This window comes from Hypanus sabinus, chromosome 28, assembly GCF_030144855.1.
Source record: "Hypanus sabinus isolate sHypSab1 chromosome 28, sHypSab1.hap1, whole genome shotgun sequence".
Taxonomy (NCBI): Eukaryota; Metazoa; Chordata; class Chondrichthyes; order Myliobatiformes; family Dasyatidae; genus Hypanus; species Hypanus sabinus.
Genome location: NC_082733.1, coordinates 42,476,071 through 42,497,526, shown reverse-complemented (window position 1 = coordinate 42,497,526; position 21,456 = coordinate 42,476,071). Strand labels below are relative to the sequence as shown.

The 21,456-nt window shown below is 42.5% G+C and overlaps 2 protein-coding genes and 1 long non-coding RNA gene across 4 annotated transcripts in view; 2 read left to right on the top strand and 1 right to left on the bottom strand.

Moving 5' to 3' along the window:
• The window catches only part of eif3ja (eukaryotic translation initiation factor 3, subunit Ja), a 35,246-nt gene extending 30,700 nt beyond the window's left edge, over positions 1-4,546 (top strand). The window contains exon 8 of the mRNA XM_059953038.1: positions 2,627-4,546. Within this exon, the coding sequence (XP_059809021.1) occupies positions 2,627-2,743 (117 nt within the window). The 3' untranslated portion in view covers positions 2,744-4,546. The remainder of the gene's footprint in view (positions 1-2,626) is intronic.
• Positions 4,547-4,689: 143 nt separating this feature from the next.
• spg11 (SPG11 vesicle trafficking associated, spatacsin) overlaps positions 4,690-21,456 on the bottom strand; it is a 213,490-nt gene continuing 196,723 nt past the window's right edge. For both annotated transcript variants that reach the window (XM_059953035.1, XM_059953036.1), the window contains exons 35-40: positions 21,003-21,110; positions 16,961-17,129; positions 15,719-15,795; positions 12,450-12,605; positions 6,680-6,831; positions 4,690-5,704 (exon numbers count right to left, since the gene is read on the bottom strand). In XM_059953035.1, coding sequence (XP_059809018.1) covers positions 5,524-5,704; positions 6,680-6,831; positions 12,450-12,605; positions 15,719-15,795; positions 16,961-17,129; positions 21,003-21,110 — 843 coding nt within the window. In that variant the 3' untranslated portion in view covers positions 4,690-5,523. The remainder of the gene's footprint in view (positions 5,705-6,679; positions 6,832-12,449; positions 12,606-15,718; positions 15,796-16,960; positions 17,130-21,002; positions 21,111-21,456) is intronic.
• Positions 6,735-15,033, top strand: LOC132382632 (uncharacterized). Its single transcript, XR_009508433.1, has 2 exons — positions 6,735-6,868; positions 13,404-15,033. It is a non-coding gene; the product is annotated as an uncharacterized LOC132382632 (long non-coding RNA).

Below are 21,456 nucleotides of genomic sequence, written 5' to 3'. Positions count from 1 at the left end.
GCAGTGTTGTGACAATAGCCACCCTGTATACCTAGATTTTTGTGGACAGACACAGCTGGTGGTTCTTCCACACACGTTTCTGGAGGCGCCCAAAAACACTCCTAGTTTTGGCAAGTCGATTGTCAACGTCACTTACTATCATAGCATCGTTAGAAATGCTGCTGCCTAGGTAGGTGAACTGCTGAATCGTGGTAAGAGGGTGGTCGTCAGTGGTTATCCAGGGTGGGTTGTAAATGCCAAGAGAGTTCTTCTGATGAAGGATCATTGCTTTCTTTAGACTGACCATTAACTCGACAACCCTTGCAGCCTTGGCAAGCTGAGTGCAGCAGCCTGTAGCGTGTCCTGTGTGCGTGAGAAGAGCACAGTCTGCATATAGAAGCTCGAGAATGGGCTCTTGCATGACTTTTGTTCTGGCGAGAAGGTGGTGGAGGATGAAGATATTTCCATAAGTGTGAAACCCAATGTAGATGGTCTCCGAGATCTACCCATCTTCAATGATCCATTGAAGTGATCCCCAGCCAACTCTGGATGAGGTCAAAGCTGCTTTTCCAAGCTGAAAAGCCATAAAGCCCCAGGCATTGGTGGGATCCCAGTGGAAGCATACAAGATGGGTGGAAACATTCTCCTGAATTAAATCACAAACTGTTCATGCTCTGTTGGGAGAAAGGCTCAGTCCAAAATAACTTTTAATTGTCTCCCCCTGAACAAGGGGGAGATACCAGCTTTCTCAAACTAGAGGTGTTACCCTGCTGTCCACTGCTGGGAAGATCCTTGCAGAATTCTCTTGGGTAGATTCATTCTTACTCTTGCTGAAGGCAACGTCACAGAGAGTCAGTGCGAATTCAGAATGAACAGAAGCACATCTGGCATGATCTTTATCCTGTGCCAGAGACAGAAGAAGTGTCCTGACAGAACTTGGGACTGGTCATTGAGCTGACCGAGGGCTTTGATACAGCCAGCTGCTATGGTCCCTGGAAAATTCTTTTGAAGCTCAGCTGTCCCCCTGAAACTCCTCACCATCCTGCAGGAGCTCCATGAAGGCCAAAGCGGTCAGGTTAAACATGACAACCTGTCTGACCCAATCCCCATCAGTAAGGCTGTGTTTTGGCACCAACGCTCTTTGTCATCTTTTTTTTGTGGGGGCATAGAGCATCACATCACATTACATTACAAAAGAATTGAGGTGAAACATCCTCAGGGCCAGAAGCTGGGAATTAAAATGGGTGAAATGTCAGTGGGAGCAAGCAGTGCTGAGTAAATATAGTCCACAGGTGGACATTTGTGTACGTTGTTTCATAATGCAATGTTAGCTTCCTAGAGAGAGAAATTTAGCATGGATGCCGGCCCTTCAGCCCATATTGTGTGTGCTGATCAAGTACCAATCTGTACTTAACCCATTTCTATGTACTTGGCCTGAAACCCATGCCTTAGTGATGCAGGAAGTTCTCCAGATACTTCATTGTTGTTAGAGGACTTGCTTGTATCTCTACTCAGGCAGTGTGTCAAGATTTCAACTTCTTTTATGGGTGAAATTAATCTTCCTTGTAACCCTGTGAAATCTCTTTTCTTTCACCCTAAATATAAGCCCTGTGGCTTTTGCTAAAAACCTATAAGTAATTGATATTATTACAGTAAACTGAAGTAGCCTCTGCAAATGCTGGTTTGCATAAAATCCCCTAATACTAATGAGGCTGTTATAAGGAGGAACACTTAAAATGTAGTGGAAATTATTTTGTGAGAGCATTGACACTGATTCTTGTGCTGCTTTTGTTCTGCCCTCTTGTGTTTGTGGATTTTCCTTGGCTCTTTTTCAGTGCTGTCCATTGAGTCCCTAGATCTGAAATCTCATTCCTGCTCCTTATCACCTCGTTTGAAATGTCCTGTAAAATTTGCTTCAGTCTTCGAGCATGGGTTTGCTGTTAGTTCTTTGATACTAGTCTTATGAAGACCCTTGTTGGTACAAGCAAGTCTACACACAAAATGCTAGTGAAACTCAGCAGGTTAGGCAGCATCTATGGAGGGAATAACAGTCAGTGTTTCAGGCTGAGATCTCTCACCTGGATGGATGAGCTACTGAGTTCTTCAGCAATTTTGTGTATGTTTCTCTGGATTTCCAGCATCTGCAGAATCTCTTGTGTTTGAGTTACTATATTTAAGTAAAAAGATAGGTTGACTGAGCTCAGGTTTTCCTGAGCTCAGGAAGGTAAGAGGTGACTTTGATAGAGGTGTACAAGATGATAAGAGACGTAGATAGAGTGGATTGAGATAAAGCCAGACTTTTTCCCAGAGCAGAAATGTCTAGTACAAGGGTGCATAATTTTAAGGTGACTGGAAGAATGTATGGGTGGGGGTGTCAGGCAGTTTCTTTATGTACACAGAGTGGTGAGTGCATGGAATGCACTGCTAGGGACAGTGATAGACACATTAGGGGCATTTGAAACACTTAGATGGGCACATGTATGATAGAAAAGTGGAGGGCTTGTAGGAGAGAAGGGTTAGATTGATCTTAGAGTAGGTTAAAAGGTCAGCACAGTGTGGTGGGCCAAAGGGCCTGTACTGTGATATACTGTTCTATGTTTTTCTCAAATCTCCCAAATCTGACTTTATTTTTCTTCACACCCTTTAGCAAAACAAAGGCAAAAAGAAGAAAAAGGCTCCTGTGCTTGCGGGTGGATTTAAGGCAAATCTGAAGGATGATCTTGATGACTATGATTACACGCAGGAGTACGACGACTTCATGTGATCGCGTCCTCGTGACCAGGCTTCTTCCAGCATGTTTTTTTTGTAGACTACCTTCTGCTGCTGGTTTGTCCCTGAGCTGCACAGAACCCTTGCATTGTTATGGGACTAGCTAGGACACTGGACACCCCATGGTAATATCAGCAGATTTTATTGCTGGTACCATAATTATGCATTGTTGCAGTCAGTGACAACATTCAGGTAGCACTGTGGAGAACATACCTGCATGGATTTGGGGTGGGTGGGGTGGGGAAGAGAGCTATATATTTGAAAAAAAAATCTGGAGCCTTGGAGTGTATGACTCGGCCTCTCTATTGTGACCTGAGCTGACGTAATAATCACGTTTATTGTGATACTGTAGAATTGAAGAGTCGAATTACTATTTTTAAAATTTCATGCATTTTGCCAGCTTTTCTTCTCTGAAACAATCTAACTAGAGATCCTGATTTTCCTTGACGTGGCTTTTGGCTTCTGGGTCGGTCTGCCTTAAGAGAACATGCCTTAAGTGTTCTCTCTGAATTGGGCTGATGGGGAGGAGCCATGTGACCTTCCTATGATGTTGCCCATTTTATGGCTGCACCTTTGGGAAACTGAAGACTTGTAGAGAAAATAACTTCTCCATTTACTCTTCCCTTGATCATTTTAAAGTAGATGATCTTGTTGCTGTGAGTAGGAACTTGTCGTGTTCAGCCTGGTTGCCACATTCCTGCATTAAAACATCAGTGGTCAAGCACACAGCGTACCTCACTGGCCATAAAGCACCCTGGGATGTCCTGAATTTGTGAGAGGACAGCAGAAGCCCATGCCCCTAAACAGGGATAAATTATTCTGTGGTTGGAGGAGAATTCATCCTTTGGGATTGGTGTCGTCACTATATGGATGCTGTTGTGGGCAAAATCTTGTCACATTGACTACCACTTCACTGGCTTAGCTTGGGGAGGATTGGCAGACTGGATTGATGCCACTTGTTTTTCTAAACAGGATTATACTTTTTGAAGTCTTTGGCTTTAGGCAAGTTGGAGAAACACAGTGAGTCTTGAATGCTGCCTATTTGACTAGTCCTATCAGAGACCTGGCATTTTGTTTTAAATAATTTGTTGAAAGCCTTCTGTGTGGAAGTTGGCCCTTGAAAAGAGGTTTTGAATCAAGGACGCTAGTGAAGGGGGAAAGGGTGGGCCGCAGTGAAGAAGTACTCTTCAAGCCGGCCACTTCCAGTAATGGAACCAAATGCGGAAACTTCAGTGAGAATGTGCAGGCAGAAGTAGTGGTCTTCATTTTACATACCCCACTCTAGAGTTTTGGAATTAACTTCCTTGTGTGTAGTTAAATAAGGCACGTGCTGCTTACTCATTGTAACCCCCGACCAGTCCTCCGTAATGGGTTGGAAGTGCTTGTAAAGTGGCACCAGTGCAGTATATGTTCAGTTTATTAATTTTAACTGCACTTTACCTGAATTTTGCAATGATCATGAGGTGCTTTTGCAACCCAATGTAATTTCATAGTATGGAAAATAATGCATTATTTTTCAAGTCCCCACAGAATTATTTTAGTTGGTGATTGTGTATTTTGTGGTCTTAAACACAAAACAGCTTTTAGGAATAGCTCTTGTACTGTCCATCTCTCTCTACCCTTCCCAAATTTATTTTACAAAACACAATTTCTTACAGTCTATTGATCAGCACAACAGATGAGTAATTTATTTTTATATTAACCTCATCTGTTGCTGATTAGTTGGGAAGGCATAACTACATGTGAACATAATTGGACATTTGCTATGTTTTGGGATAATAAATGAGTATTAATTATTTCCTGCATTGTTTTTCATGGCCTTCAGAAAATGTGAAACAAAGCTGGTTGTGCTTTAGAGGTTGCATGTTCCCATCTGTTGTGGCAGTTGTTTCTGATTGAAAGGGAACTGCTGTTCTCATCTTGGGCTTCACTCCTGTGCAAATTCAAATAGTTGTGCCTGATATCTGGGTTTTTAACTGCAAATTATTTACCTCTAGGAGGACACATGGTGACAATGCAGATTGAAACACGTTTCTTCAAGGTTTCATATTGAACTGCTGATACCAGCAGGCATACTTGACCCTTCACTCACCTGAGTGGTTATCAACTGTGGATAATTTTGGCAGCACTGTTGCACAAACTTCCCCCTGCAGGTCTACCTTTTGCTCATCAACTTTCATTGGTGCACCTGAACCTCCATTTTTTAGCAGATGATTCAATCCCCATGAAATCATGCATTGTGCCTGCCTAGATATGTGTAGGTGAGATGGTACTAATGTGTGAAGTTTGTATTTTGCCATGCAGACAACTAAACTTAACGCACACATTCTGAAATGTGGCCAAATGCTGGAAGCTGGGAGATGCCATTTCTAGGTATTCTGTGCAATTGTTCATAGCCTGAGATGGTGCAAACCAGTGAAATGAGGTGCACAACAGAGAATGTTAGAAAGAATACAGTGTTTTATTCATATTTTTGGTTTCACCCACTGTATTTGGTGCTAGTGTCATGTTCTGGCTTGGACTTAAATTCACAATTGTTTAAGGTTAAATGCATGGTAGTCACTTTAATACCACTGAGAAACCCAGCCTGTACTGCACTTTGCTCAACTGCTGTTTCTAGTAGCAGCTTTACTTATTATACACTGGGTCCTCACTAAACATCCACTGAGAAATAGTGAAAGCCAAACCTATATACATAATTACATTTTTTACAATCTGAACAGATTTTTTTTATATGTATTGAGCTTCAACACAAACGTTTAAGAGTACAAATAGCTAGCTGGCAATGCTGTCTTTCAGATAACATCTCGTCTGGGGTTCTTTAAGAAGCTTGTTTGCTACATCTGTGAAATTGTGCTCGTAAGCCATTTTGTAAAACAGGTAGACATCCTCACAGTACTGAAGTAACCGCTTTAGGTTCTGACTTGCTCCGGCATCTCCCTTATGTTGTTTAAATCTGGAAGTATTAAAAAAAAACTTTGTAAGCATTTCCAATCCTGCACAAGGAAATCCTTTATTTATTGTCTGGGTTCTCTCTCTACTGCCTTCAAGACAGAACTTCCTGTAGCCCAATGAATTTTTAGTTTGGCTTAATCAATCTTATTTTTAATCTCTGATCTAGGAAACAGCCTTTAAATACACAAACTAAGACTATGGGCCGCAGTTTTATTTTATTTATTCAATAATGATTGTGGATGCATGAGCCTTGAAATGAAAAAAAGTAGTTAAGAAAACAATGTTGGTAGGTCTGGATTCTTTGGGTAAAGACAGGCATGAACCATATGGAATTTTATAATACAGCTGCTCCCCAGGTTACAACAATGTTTTGTTCCTGTGAACTGTTGGTAAGTCAGAAATGCAGCTGCCAGCCTGTCAGCAAATCCATCCCATCAAGTCTCCTAAAAACAGGTGGTGGTGTGTATTTCAGGTGTTTGTATCTGTATCTGTAACATGCTTTTATTTATTCCTTCCACTGACATCAGTGGATATTCTCATTCCAGTGTAACACCAGCAATCAGGAATGAATTTCTCCCACTTCACAGCTGATTACCCAGTGGGCTGAGTACCATCCAGTCTGTGATGGGGATCATCGTTGGCTGTTAGCATGAAGCATTATTTACAGGGAGTCAGCGATTCAAATATTATATAGTCAGGCAGTAGGAATCGTGCCCCACAATAGAAGATGTGCTCATGTAAAATCATTAATTCCAGTTTATTCAAACAGTGAAAACATTGGCTTCCAAATTTTACTCTCTCTACCAATATTGTCACATTTCATTTTTTTTTTTCCTAACTGGTTCGAAGGAATCTAAATGCGTAAATAAACACTTTTCTCACCCCTTACAAATTATTTGTGCTTTCTTGTCCTTGTGTTTTGTCTCACAATTCTCTCTTTCTAACCAAATAGCTTTCATAATGATACTGTACTTACTTGGTAGAAATCTCTTCAAACAGGCTGGGCTGTAGCTGGTGCTGTTGCTTAAACTCCTCCAGGTAGGCAAAATCGCCAGAGACAATCACATGCTGATACAGAACCTCTGCCCAATCAGGGATAAAGTCGTATGCCTCCGCAAGTATAGAAGCCTGGAAGGATAGAGAGAGGACGAGTTCTACAGTTAAGGTACGCATTTCCGTTCACCAAGAAGCATCTAAGACTTGGTTTCTGTGACTTATAGGTACCTGTTGTAAATGTACAACTAGTTTAATTGTTGCTAGTAAAGATGTTTTCTCAAATTCCAACATGCCCCTACCAATATAGCCTTTCTTCTATGTGTCTCTATAAGAACCTCTTAAATGACCCTAATGTATCTAGAATACAGAACATTACAGCACAGTACAGGCCCTTTTGCCTGCAATGTTGTATCGACCTCTTAACCTACTCCAAGATCAGTATTAGCCTTCACTCCTACATAGCCTTCCATTTTCAATTATCCATGTGCCTATCCAAGACACTCTAAATAGATCTGCTACCACCAGCACTTGTGACTCGGGGGGGGGGGGGGCCCTCCCTTTGATATCCTTCTCCTGCACCCCCACCCCCCATATTTTAATCCAATCACCTTGAAATTATGCCCCCTCATATTAGCCATTTCTGCCCTGGTAAAAAGGCACTGGCTGTTCACTCTGTCTATACCTCTTATTTATAGATCTCTCTCAAGCCACCTCTCAAACTGTTCAATCGTTCTGGGCATTCCAGCCCCAAGTTGTCCCAGTCAAACTATTACAATCCAACATGGGCCCTTTCACCTATGCCATGATCAAATTAACCTTTCCACTTTTACATCTGTGTGCCAATTGGGGATCTCTTAAATGCCCCTAATGTATCTGCTTTTACCATCATCCATGCCTGACCTGTGTGTTCCAAGCATCCATCACACTCCATGATGGAGGGGAGAGGGAGCTATCTCTGACGTTTCCCTGAAACTTTCCTCCACTCTTAAATTAATGGCTACTATCATCCAGGGGAAAAAAGCTGTCTTATCTATGCCTCTCATAATCTTACTCACCCAGTCACCCCAAAGAGAAAAGTCCTAGCTCATGCAGCCTTTCCTCATAAGGCATGCTCTTTAATCCAGGCATCATCCTGATAAATCTCCTCTTCACATTCTCTAAAGCTTCCACAACCTATAATGAGGTGACCAGAACTGAACACAATAATACAACTGTGGTCTAATAAGTCTTAAAGCTGCAACTTGCCTCACGGCTCTGAACTCAATACCCCAAGTAAAAAAGGCCAACACACCATATGTCCTTTCACCTTGTTCGGCAACTTTGAGGGATCTATGGATGTGAACTGCAAGATGCCTCACTGTTTCTCAACACTGCTGAATCCTGCCATTAACCTTGTATTTTGCCTGCAAATTTGACCTTCCAAGGTGAATCACTTCATACTTTTCCTGGTTGAATTCCATCTACCATTTCTCAGCCCAGCTCTGCATCCAAAGAATGTCCCTTTGCAACCTACAACAACTTTAGAACATCGAATAGTACAGCACAGTACAGGCCCTTTGGCCCATAATGTGCCAACCCTTAAACCCTGCCTCCCATATCACCCCCCCACACCTTAAATTTCACTAGTTTATTTGCCTCCACCACAGATACAAGCAATGCATTCCACACACCAACCACTCTCTGAGTAAAAAACCTTCCTCTAATATCCCCCTTGAACTTTCCACCCCTTACCTTAAAGCCATGTCCTCTTGTACTGAGCAGTGGTGCCCTGGGGAAGAGGTGCTGGCTGTCCATTCTGTCTATTCCTCTTAATATCTTGTACACCTCTATCATGTCTCCTCTCATCCTCCTTCTCTCCAGAGTAAAGCCCTAGCTCCCTTAATCTCTGATCATAATCTATACTCTCTAAACCAGGCAGCATCCTGGTAAATCTCCTCTGTGCCCTTTCCAATGCTTCCACATCCTTCCTAAAGTGAGGCAACCAGAAATGGACACAGTACTCCAAGTGTGGCCTAACCGGAGTTTTATAGAGCTGCAACATTACATTGCAACTCTTAAATACTATCCCTCAACTTATGAAAGCTAACACCCCATAAACTTTCTTAACTACCCTATCTACCTGTGAGGCAACTTTCAGGGATCTGTGGACATGTACCCCAGATCCCTCTGCTCCTCCACACTACCAAGTATCCTGCCATTTACCTTGTACTCTGCCTTGGAGTTTGTCCTTCCAAGTGTACCACTTCTCAGCCCATTTCTGCATCCTATCAATGTCTCTCTGCATCCTATCAATGTCTCTCTGCAATCTTCAACAATCCTCTATACTATCCACAATACCACCAATCTTTGTGTTGCCTGCGAACTTGCCAACCCACCCTTCTACCCCCACATCCAGGTCGTTAATAAAAATCGGGAAAAGTAGAGGTCCCAGAACCAAACCTTGTGGGACACCACTAGTCACAACTCTCCAATCCGAATGTACTCCCTCCACCACGACCCTCTGCTTTCTGCAGGCAAGCCAATTCTGAATCCGCCTGGCCAAACCTCCCTGGATCCCATGCCTTCTAACTTACTGAATAAGCCTGTTGTGTGGAGCCTTACTAAAATCCATGTAGTTCACATCCACTGCACTACCCTTATCTATGCCTGGTAACCACCTCAAAGAACTCTATAAGGCTTGTTAGACACGCTCTGCTCTTCACAAAACCATGCTGACTGTCCTTGATCAGACCATGATTCTCTAAATGCCCATAGATCCTATCTCTAAGAATCGTTTCAAACAGCTTTCCCACCACAGACATAAGGCTCACTGGTCTAAAATTACCCAGACTATCCCTACTACCTTTTTTGAACAAGGGGACAACATTCGCCTCCCTCCAATCCTCCGGTACCATTCTTGTGGACAATGAGGACAGAAAGATCCTAGCCAGAGGCTCAGCGATCTCTTCCCTCACTGAGCAACCCAGGGAATATTCCATCAGGGCCTGGGGGCTTATCCGTCCTAATGTAATTTAACAACTCCAACACCTCCTCCCCCTTAATATCAACATGCTCCAGAACTTCAACCTCGCTCATTGTCCTCACTGTCATCAAGTTCCCTCTCATTGGTGAATACCGAAGAGAAGTATTCATTGAGGACCTCACTCACTTCCACAGCCTTCAGGCACATCTTCATCTCTAATCAGTCTTACCTTCACTCCTGTCATCCTTTTGTTCTTCACATAATTGAAGAAGGTTTTCCTTTACCGTACTCGCCAAGGCCTTCTCATGCCCCCTTCTTAAGCTCCTTTCTTGCTACCCTATATTTCTCAATAGCCCCATGCGATCCTTGCTTCCTAAACCTCACGTATGCTGTCTTCTTCCACCTGACTAGATTTTCTATCTCACTTGTCATCCATGGTTCCTTCACCCTACCATTCTTTATCTTTCTCACTGGGACAAATTTATCCCTAGCATCCTGCAAGAGATCCATAAACATCGACCACATGTCCACATACATTTCCCTGCAAAAACATCATCCCAATTCACACCCGCAAGTTTTTGCATTCTAGCTTCATAATTTGCCCTTCCCCAATTAAAAGTTTTCCTGTCCTCTCTGATTTTATCCTTTTCCATGATAATGCGAAAGGCCAGGGAGCGGTGATCACTGTCCCCCAGATGCTCACCCACTGAGAGAACTGTGACCTGACCCGGTTCATTACCTAATACTAGATCTAGTATGACATTCCCCCTTGTCGGCCTGTCAACATACTGTGACAGGAATCTGTCCTGGACACATTTTACAAACTCTGCCCTGTCTAAACCATTGGAACTAATTAGGTGCCAATCAATATTAGGGAAGTTAAAATCACCCATGATAACAACCCTGCACCTTTCCAAAATCTCTCCCCCAATCTGCTCCTCGGTATCTCTGCTGCTACCAGAGGGGCTTTAGAATATTCCCAGTAGAGTAACTGCTCCCTTCCTGTTCCTGACTTCCACCCATACTGTTTCAAAAGAGGATCTTGCTACATTACCCACCCTTTCTGTAGCTGCAATAGTATCCCTAACCAGTAATGCCACCCCTCCTCCCCTTTCCCCCCTCTCTATCCCTTTTAAAGCACTGAAATCCAGGAATATTGAGAATCCATTCCTGCCCTGGTGCCAGCCAAGTCTCTGTAATAGCCACTACATCATAATTCCATGTATGTATCCAAGCTCTCAGTTCATCACCTTTGTACCTGATGCTTCTTGCATTGAAGTACACACACTTTAGCCCTTCTATCTTACTACCTTTACACCCTTTATTCTGTTTCTCTTTCTTCAAAGTCTCTATATGTTAGATCTAGCTTACCTCCATGCACTGTACTTGCAGTTCTTGCATGACCTTCATCCTCCTCCATCTCACTATCTGCTCTAACACTCTGGTTCCCCTCCGTCTGCAAGTCTAGTTTAACCCCCCCTCCCCCTGGAGTAGCACTAGCAAACCTTCCCACAAGGATGTTAGTCCCCCTCCAGTTCAGGTGCAACCCATCCCATTGGAACAGGTCCCACCTACCCTGGAACAAGGCCCAATTGTCCAGAAACATGAAGCCCTCCCTCCTGCACCAACTCCTTAGCTACGTATTTAGCTGCATTTTCTTCCTATTTCTAACCTCACTAGCACGGGTAGCAACCCTGGAGGTCCTGTCCTTCAACCTAACTCCCTAAACTCTCTTTGTAGGACCTGCTTCTCCTTCTTATCCACATCACTGGTCCCTCCATGGACCACGACATCTGACTGCTCACTCTCCATCCCGAGAATACCAAGAACTCAATCCAAGATATCGAGGACCCTGGCACCAGACCAACCGAGATTCTCGATCTTTCCCACAGAACCTCTATCTGTCCCCCTATCAAATCCCCTATAACTACTGCTCTCCTCTTTTCCCTCCTTCCTTCCTTTCTGAGCTGAGGGTCCAGTCTCGGTGCCAGAGACGCGACCACTGCAATTTGTCCCTGGTAGGTTGTCCCCACCAACAGTATCCAAAACATTATTGATGGGAATGGCTACAGGGCTCATTCTGTCTATTCCCCTTCCCTCTCCTGACAGTCACCCAACTACCTGTCTCCTGACTCCTAGGGGTGACTATCTCCCTGAAACTCCTGTCTATTTCTGCCTCTGCCTCCCGAATGATCCGAAGTTCATCCAGCTCCAGCTAGAGTTCCCTAACTCAGTTTGTCAGGAACTGCAGCTGGATGCGCCTTTTGCAGGTGTAGAAATCGGGGACAAATGTGCTTGCCCTGTCTTCCCACATTCTACAAACGGAGCCCTTGACTGCCCTAACTGCTGCCTCCATTACCTACTTCTAAGTTAATTAGATTAATTAAAGGAGCTTACCCAGCCTTACCTCACTGGGAGCAAGCTCGTCCTCAGCCTCTGCTCGCCGAAGCCTCTCAAGCCAAAGCATTCCTACTCTGTTTCCCACTACTCCGTCGCCCGCTCTGTTAATCTGCTCACTTTATAAACTCTCCCACTGTTCTCTCAGGCCAACCTTCACCCGCTTGCACAGTTGTGCCCTGTTCGAACTGTTAAGAAATGACCTTCCATAACACCACCAACTTTCATGTCATCTGCAGACTTACCAGCTCCTCCAAGTCATTTATAAATACCACAAAGAAGAGGGACTGACCTATCCCACAGGCAGTGACACAGATCAGTCATGTTTTCAACATGAAATGATAATTACTGAATGCTACAATTAACCATTAAAGAGGGCAATACCCAGTACCTGATAGAACCTTGGTAAGGAAAGGATGCAAGTCATCAAATCATTTCTCTGCCGATTAATTAACTGCACATTCTGGTTGTTGTTTACAAAGTGGAGCTGCAGGGTCACCAGTTTGGCCAGTTTCACACATTGAGCGGCACGGCGGATACACGAATCCTAGGAACAGCAGGGCAAACATTTCAAAATAATGAAATTTCAAGTGACTGCTCCCATTGAATAGATTCTATGTCACATTACCGAACATTAAGGTCATATCTAATAATTGTAGACAGCAGATTGTAGAGTGTGTTCATTTGAGAACTCCTCGTATTTGAATCCAAGTGATAGAGGCATTTACAATTATGGTGGTTATTCTTGGGTGGATATAGGAACTAGAATTAGAATCAGGTTTATTATGTGACATATGTCATGACATTTGTTTCATGGCCAGAAATACAGTGCAAGATGAAAAATATTATAAATTACAATAAGAGTATATATAAATAAAGAGCACAGAGCAAAATCATAATAAAGATAAATAATAAAAACTGAATGCCTGGAATGGAGGGATGTGGTTATAAGGAGAGACTGGGTATGGCTGGATTTATTCTCACTGGAATGTAGAAGGCTGAGGTTTGACCTTAGAGAGATTTATAACAATAAATATGGTGGATAGTCTTTTTGCTAAGTCTTCAACTAGAGGGCACAGGTTTAATACAGGATGTCGGAGGGGCATTTTTCACACAGGTTGGGTATCTGGAATAGGCTACCAGAGGGGGTAGTGAAGGTATTGAACAAATAATAATAATACATTATTGATCCTGAGTGGGAAATTATTTTGTTACAGCAGCAACATTTAAAAGCACACTTAGCAGTGTGGAGACTTCTAGTAAGCTACAGAATAATTATATATACACAATGTATGAAATAATCAAACACTATTGTACTGTGATGTGTGTTCTCCTAATTGGATAGGAAGATGGACCGAAGACAGACAAATGGAATTAGGGTTAACAGGGACTGCAGTCAACCTGGACCAAGTACGTTTCTGTACAGCACTGATCCGAGTCCACAAAGGATTAGACGCAGAGTGCAAGAGTTGTGAAACATTTCCGTACTCACTCACAAGGATGAAGAACCCTATGACATCACTTGTGAATGTAAACAAAGATTCTTGATCAAGGCAAGTTCAATGGAGGATCAGGTGATATTTTAATCTATCAGTCATAATAAATGTATCCAGAACAAGCAGCAAGGAAATCCCCATATATTTTGAATGAAGTATTAAAGCAGGGACTCCGTTGTTCTCTCAGGTCCAGAACAAAGCCTGAAGAGCTATCGCCAGCAGCAGAGCAAGACTTGACCCTCAACTAATGTATCTGCCTCTACCACCAGCCTGTTCCACACACGCAAGATAATTGTTCAACCAGTGATAAAAGGAATACCCATTGTGTACAATGCAGATTAGAAATTAATTTTGCACAATTGGTCAATGTCATTTGCACCTTCACAGAGTTCATGCAAAAACAGGTTATGGATTATAAAGAATTATATGATTCACTTGCTTTGAAACAAGTGAATTAAATCTTATGTAGTATATTTTAGCAGCTACAGATTTTCATTTTTGTTACATGACAATATTTGGGAAAACGGTGAGGAGGTTAAAGATGGAAATTGAATTACCAAGTCTGAATGACTCTTTTTGGGATTCTGCCTCCAAACACAAAAAAGGCCTGGCACTTAGATCCATATGTCCTCAAGATGAGCAGAATTAGACCATTTGGACTATCGTCTTCTCCACTATTTGATCATGGTTAATTTATTTCCCTCTCAATCCCATTATTCCAGATTCTTCCCATAACCTTCGGCACCCTTACTAATCAAGAACCTATCAACCTTTGTTTTGCACTTCACTATATATAATTCCTTAATTGGAATTGGCAATAGCTGGTGAGTGGCCCAAAGCCTTTACAATGTCTACAAGTCAAATCAAGGATGTGATGGATGCCTGGGTGGGTGCAAAGCTTACAATATTGGTAAAGTTCATCCACCAAGCTTACCATCAACACACATTTGCTGCAGTGTGAAAATGAACTGCAGTTATTTGCCCAGGCAACACTGACGACACCTTACGACTACCGCCGCCGAGGACAAGGTCTTCAGAGTACATGAAATGCCAAAACCTCCCTAAAGCTGTGCGCCCTTCTGACTTGGAAATATTTATTCTTTCATCAGTACTGGGACTAAATCCTGAAACACTATGCAACAGCACTGGTGGAGGGGTTCAAGGAGGGTTCTTTAGACAGAGGGTGGCGAATCTGGGCAATTCATTGCCAGAGATGGCTATGGAGGTCAAGTCATTGGGTAAATTTAAAGGAGAGGTTGACAGGTTCTTGACTAGACAGAGTGTCAAAGATTACAGGGAGGAGAATAGGGTTGAGAGGGATAATAAATCAGCCATAATGGAATGGCAGACTCAATGGGCTGAATGTCCTCATTCTGCTCCTGTGTCTAATGGAGGCTCACAATCTAGCAATAAACACTGGTGATGCACGTAAATGTTTCTAGCATCTCGTGTTTACATTAAAGAATACTTGTGATCTAACCATGAACTGTATTAGTCTCTTATCTATAATGGAAACTCATGGAAATAATGATTTTTATTGCCTGTAAGTCAGTATCTTTCAGATACTTTTAACATTCACATTAATGTCATTCTTAAAATTAAGTTGTAATGACTATCAGTGAGTCCTCTGGAATCTTTCTTATTTTCCAAATCGGTTATTGTCATTGATATATGTCATGAAATTTGTTATTTTGTGGTACCACATAATCACAGCACGGAAACAGGCCTCCTCGGCCCTTCTAGTCCGTGCCAAACACTTACTCTCACCTAGTCCCACTGGCCTGCACTCAGCCCATAACTCTCCATTCCTTTCACGTCCATATACCTATCCAATTTTTTTTAAATGACAATATCGAACCTGCCTCTACCACTTCTACTGTAAGTGTCAAGACATAAAAAGTTACAATAAGAAATATATTAAGTAGGTAGTACAAAAAAGTGTACAAAATGTTTGTTTTTCCAGCATCTGTTTTCTGAACTACTTCACTGGGAAACACTGCTGAGTATGCATCTTAATAAAGCAATTCATGACAAAGCTCTGACATTTTAACAATATACACCTATACAAGAAAACATTTTCCTTACGTTTTGTTACCACTGAGTAACATCTGAGATTGAATTGGAGCTGACAATTTAAGCTCAAAGCACCAAGATGTTTATTTACCTTTGAATAACTCTCAGCAGCATCTTTGAGAAAAGACAGAATCTTCGCCAAAGATTTCTTCAACTCCGGCGTTACCTCTGACACGTGAGAAAGACAGTATGATAAGTACCAAGCAGACAATTGCACAGAGATCAATTCTTGAAAAAGCTCACTGGACTATATAAAGAGGATTCTGAAGCTTAATTAGAAAGTTTATTTTCAACAGTAAAATTTGGATTAAAGCAAATAATGTAGAAAATAATTTGATTCATTAATTGCTCCATTGTCTAAATTTTCAAACTCAGCTGGAAATTTAATTCAGACTCATTTATGACATTTTCCATTAATACCATTAATATATCAATTAACCAAATCCCAAACAATGGTCCATTACTTGAGTTACAGCAGGAAAAAGGACCTTATGACACATTGCGCTGTACTGCCCAGCAATCTCCAATTTAACCCTAGCTTAATCAAAGTACAATTACAATGACTGATTAACCTACCAACCAGTAGGTCTTTGGACTGTGGTAGGAAACCCACGTGGTCATGGGGGAATATACAAATTCCATACAGATAGTGGTAGGAACTGAACCCAGATCACTGAGACTGTTATTCACTGTACCAATCACTACACTACTGTGCTGCCCCTTGTTGAAATAACATAGCTAGATGGAGATAAGCTCATAAGCCTCAGTACTGGTAATCTGGGTTTTCACATGACAAATCAGTTTACTCTAATTTGAAAGGGCCAGTCCAGGAGTAATGCCCAAATTCAGTTATACCTGTTGTTTTCTCATTATATGTTAAGATTTCCCAAGATTTATTTTTCCTAACTGGCCCATACTATGGAAATAGCCATGGGGTCTAATATTGTGAATTACTTATTACTGTGACTCAGCTGGAGGCCATTTACTCCACTGGGTCTATGCTGGCTTCCAGACTGAGCAATCCTCTCGGTACCAGAGCTTGCTGCTTATTTCCCGTTACCCCTTCAACCTTTTGTCCAGCACGTGGCATGGGGCACTGCACAATAGCATAACAGTTATTGTAACAGTATTACAGATCAGGTGACCTGGATTCAATTCCACCGCTGTCAGTAAGGAGTTTGTATGTTTACCCTGTGACCGCCAAGGTTTCCTCCCACAGTCCTAAGATGTACAAGTTAGTAGGTTAATTGGGTGCATTTGGGTTTATTAGGCTGGAGGGCCTGTCACCGCGCTGTATTTCTAAATAAACTGAATGGCCTCCACAGGGACTCACCCCAGGGCTGCGACTCAATGAGCTTCAGCTGGACCCGGGCTGCACTTTCATGGTTCTCTCCAATCTCACGACACATGCTGAAGCAGAAGGCCACCATGTTGTGCTTCTCACTGTCGCCAGGCAGGCAGCGTTTGATGTAGTCCAACAGAGCCGCCTTCAGGCCTCCATTCTACATTTCAGCAAAAAGAATCTTACAAAACTTACTTCAAGGGAATTAACTAATAAGACTGGCAAAGTTGAGGAATGGGAAGTGTTGGTTTAATGGTTAGGAACCCTACACAATGAGCTCTTAAACACCAGGGATTCTGCTGGTGCTGGAAATCCAGAGTGACACACACAAGTTGCTGAAGGAACTTAGTAATTCTGGCAGCATTTAATAAAAGGCCACAAGACATAGGAGCTGAATTAGGCCACTCAGCCCATCGAGTCTATTCTACCATTCCAACATGGCTGACTTATCCCCCTCGACCCCATTCTCTTGCTTTCTCCCATTAACCTTTGACACCCTGACTAACCAAGAACCTATCAAACTCTGCTTTAAATATACCTAACGATTTGCCTCCATAGCCGTCTGTGGCATTAAATTTCACAGATTCACCACCCACTGGCTAAAGAAATTCCTTCTCATCTTTGTTCTAAATGGACACCCTTCTGTTTTGAGGCAATACTTTCTACTCCTACACTCTGCCACTGAAGGAAACGATAATTCTGTCTCGGGTTTTCAATATTCAAAAGGATTCAATGAGATTCTCCCTCATTTTTCTAAACTCCAGCGAGTACAGACCCAGAGCCATAAACACTCCTCATACATTAAACCTTTCATTCCTGGAACGATTCTCATGAACCACCTCTGGACCCTCTCCAATGGCAGCACATCTATCCTTAGATGAGAGGCCCAGAATTGCTCACGATACTCCATGCAGTCTGACCAAGGCCTTATACAGTCTCAGCATTACATTCTTGCTCTTATATTCTAGTCCTCTCTAAACAAATTCAAGCATTGCATTTGCCTGCCTTATCACTGACTCAACCTGCAAGTTAACCTTTAGGGAATCCTGCACAAGGACTCCTAAGTCCCTTCGTATCTCCAATTTTTGAAATTTCTCCCCTGTACTATATTCCATCTGTTACTTCTTTGCCCATTCTTCCAATCTGTCCACCTTTTGCAGACTCCCTGCTTTCCCAACACTACCTGCCCCTCCACTTATTTTGTATCATCTGCAAACTTGGCCACAAAGCCATCAATCTGTCATCCAAATTGGTAAAATATAACATGAAAAGAATCAGTCCCAACACCAACCCCTGTGGAACACCACTTGTCACTGGTAGCCAACCAGAACATGCCCCTTTTATTCCGACTCTTTGCCTCCTGTTAATCAGCCAATCTTCTATCCACACTAGTATCTTTCCTGTAATACTTTGGGCTCTTATCTTGTTAAGCAACCTGACCTGCAGCACCTTGTCAAAGGCCTTCTGAAAATCCGAGTAAACAATGTCCACTGTCTCTCCTTTGTCGATCCTGCCTGTTACTTCCTCAAAGAATTCCAACGGATTTGTTAGGCCAGATTTCCCCATAAGGAACCATGCTGATGCTGGTCATTTGTCTCCAAGTACACCAAAATCTCATCCTTAATAATTGATTCCAACATCTTCCCAGGCTAACTGATTTAATTTATTATCAAAGCATACAACTCTGAAATACTTCAATTCTCCAAGTAGCCATGAAACCAATAAGTAAAGAAAAGCAGCAAGATTATCAACCCCAAAATCCCACCTCCCCACAAAAACAGATCAGGCTCATCAACACCCCAAATCCCTCCTCCTCCAAAAAAAAATTAACAAAACTGATCAGGCACATCGACCTCCAAATCCCTCCTCCCGCACAAAAAAATTTTAAAAAAGCAGAACAGGCACATCCTATGATGTCCTTTCTTCTTCTTCCCTCTCTTCTTAAAGAGTGGAGTGACATTTTCAATTCTCCAGTCCTCCAAAACCATTCCAGAATCTAGTGATTCTTGAAAAATCATTACAATCTCTTCAGCCACCTCTTTCAGAACCCTGGGGTGTAGACTTATCTACCTTCAGACCTTTCAGCTTACCAAGCACCTTCTTGTTAGTAAAAGCAACTACACTTTTGACACCTGAATTTCTGGCATAGTGCATCTTCTGCAGTGAAGAGTGACGCAAAATCCTACTATCTCCCCAGCATCATTTCCATTGGTCCAGTATCCACTCTTGCCACTCTTTTAATCTTTATATATCTGAAAAAAAACTTCTGCTATCCTCCTTGATATTATTGGCTACTTCATATTTCATCTTTTTTCTCATGTGTGTGTTTTTTTTAAATTTGCCTTTTGTTGGTTTTTAAAAGCTTCCCAATCCTCTACCTTTCTACTAACTTTTGCTACATTATATACCAGAAAAGATGTGCTGGTATTGGAGAAGATCCAGATGAGGTTCATGAGAATGATCCCAGGAATGAAAGGGTTAACATACGAGGAGCATTTGATAGCTCTTGGCCTGTACTCACCGGAGTTTAGAAAAATGTGGGAGGATCTCATTGAAACCTATTGAATACTAAAAGCACTGGATAGAGTGGATGTGGAGAGAACGTTTCCTATGGGGGGGCGGGGGGAATCCAAGGATCGGAAGGCACTGCCTCAGATTAGAGGAATGTCCATTTCGAACAAAGACAAGAAAGAATTTCTTTAACTAGAGGGTGGTGAATCCAAGGAATTCATTACCAAAGGCGACTGTGCAGACCAAATCAATAGGTATATTTAAGACAAGGCTGTTAGCTTCTTAATTAATTAGGGTATCAAAGGTTATGGAGAGAAGGCAAAAGAGTGGGATCAAGATGGATAATAAATCAGCCATGATGGAATGGCACAGCAAACTCGATGGGCCAAATGGCCTAATCTGGTTCCTATGTCTTAAGGCAGAGATGGGGGAGAAGTTAGAGATACCGTCATTTATGCCATCAGGTTGAAGGCTACCCAAATGGAATGAGGGTTGATTTTCCAACCTAAGTTTGGCATTTTCATAGCAGCAGAGGAGGCCATGGACAGATATGTCAGAATGGGAAGGGAAATTGAGAATCAGGATGGTTGTTTACCGGGAAATTCTGTTGCTGAGGACAGAGCGAAAGTGCTCAAAAAAGCGGTCCCTCAATCAACATCAGTTTCACCAACGTAGTGGAGACTGCACTGAGAATACTGGATACAGTAGATGATTGACAGACTCACAGGTGAAGTGTCCCCTCACCTGGAAGGACTGTTTGGAACTGTGAATGATGATGAGCGAGGAGGTGTAGCACTTGCCTGGCTTGCAGGGATAAATTTCAGGAAGGAGATCAGTGGAGAGGAAGGAATGGACAAGGGAACCATGGCGAGAGTGATCCCTGTGGAAAGCAGAGAGTTGGGGGAGGTAAAAACATGCTTATTGTAAACAAGCAGCTCCTGATCTTAAGTGTGTCACCAGTACATTGCACATGTTGTCTCTATAGATTCACCTGGAATTTACTGCGACTGGAGACATTGAGTTATAAGGAGAGTTTGGACAGGCTGGGACTCATCCGAGGGAGTATCATCTCTGGTGTTCTAACACTAAAGATCCTGGCAATAATTTCATTGTTGTGTCCCCTCCCTGCAATCGGAAGGAAAGTAAGAGGATAGATGTAGCAGATTTAGGCGAAGGAGCAGCACAGAGATGTAGCTGTTAGTTATAACGCTATACAGTGCCAGGGACGAAGGTTCAATTCCCACCGCCGTCTGTAAGGAGATTGAGATTTCTACCCGTGATCATATGGTTTTGCTCCGGGTGAACCGGTTTCCTCCCACATTCCAAAGATGTGTGGGTTAGTAAGTCAGTAGGCTGCTTTGGCGTCTGCATCATGGTGACATTTGCGGGCTACCCCCAACACATTCTCGGACTGTATTGCTCTTTGACACAAACAATAACATTTTCCTGTACGTGTGTTTCAACAAACAAAGCTAATCCCTAGTCATTTTTCCCTTACCCAGCCTGTCACCAATCCACTTACCGAGACGACGTTCTTCCTCAACAGCATCTCAAACCGGTGATTCTCATGGAGCAGGTCGAATATGTAGGTCATATCATTGTATCGTCCGATGCCTGTGATAAGCCGTACCTACAGGGAGTTCAAATTCTCTGGTTCATTTCTCTGTACACTTCTTCTTTCATTAATTAAAAAATTCAGAGATTTGGAAAGAAAATAGATTCAGTAGTGTTACCACATACAGCATAGTACAAGCCCTTCAGACCACAATGCTGTACTGACCCGTTAACCGTCTCTAATATCAATTGAACCCTTACCTCCCACATAGCCTTTTGTTTTACTGCCATCCATATGCCTACCTAATAGTCTCAGATATATGCGTCGTTACCATCACCCCTGGCAGGGCGATTCTCACATCCACCCTATCTGTGTAAAGAACATACTTATGACATCACCGCCCATACTTCCCTCCAAATCA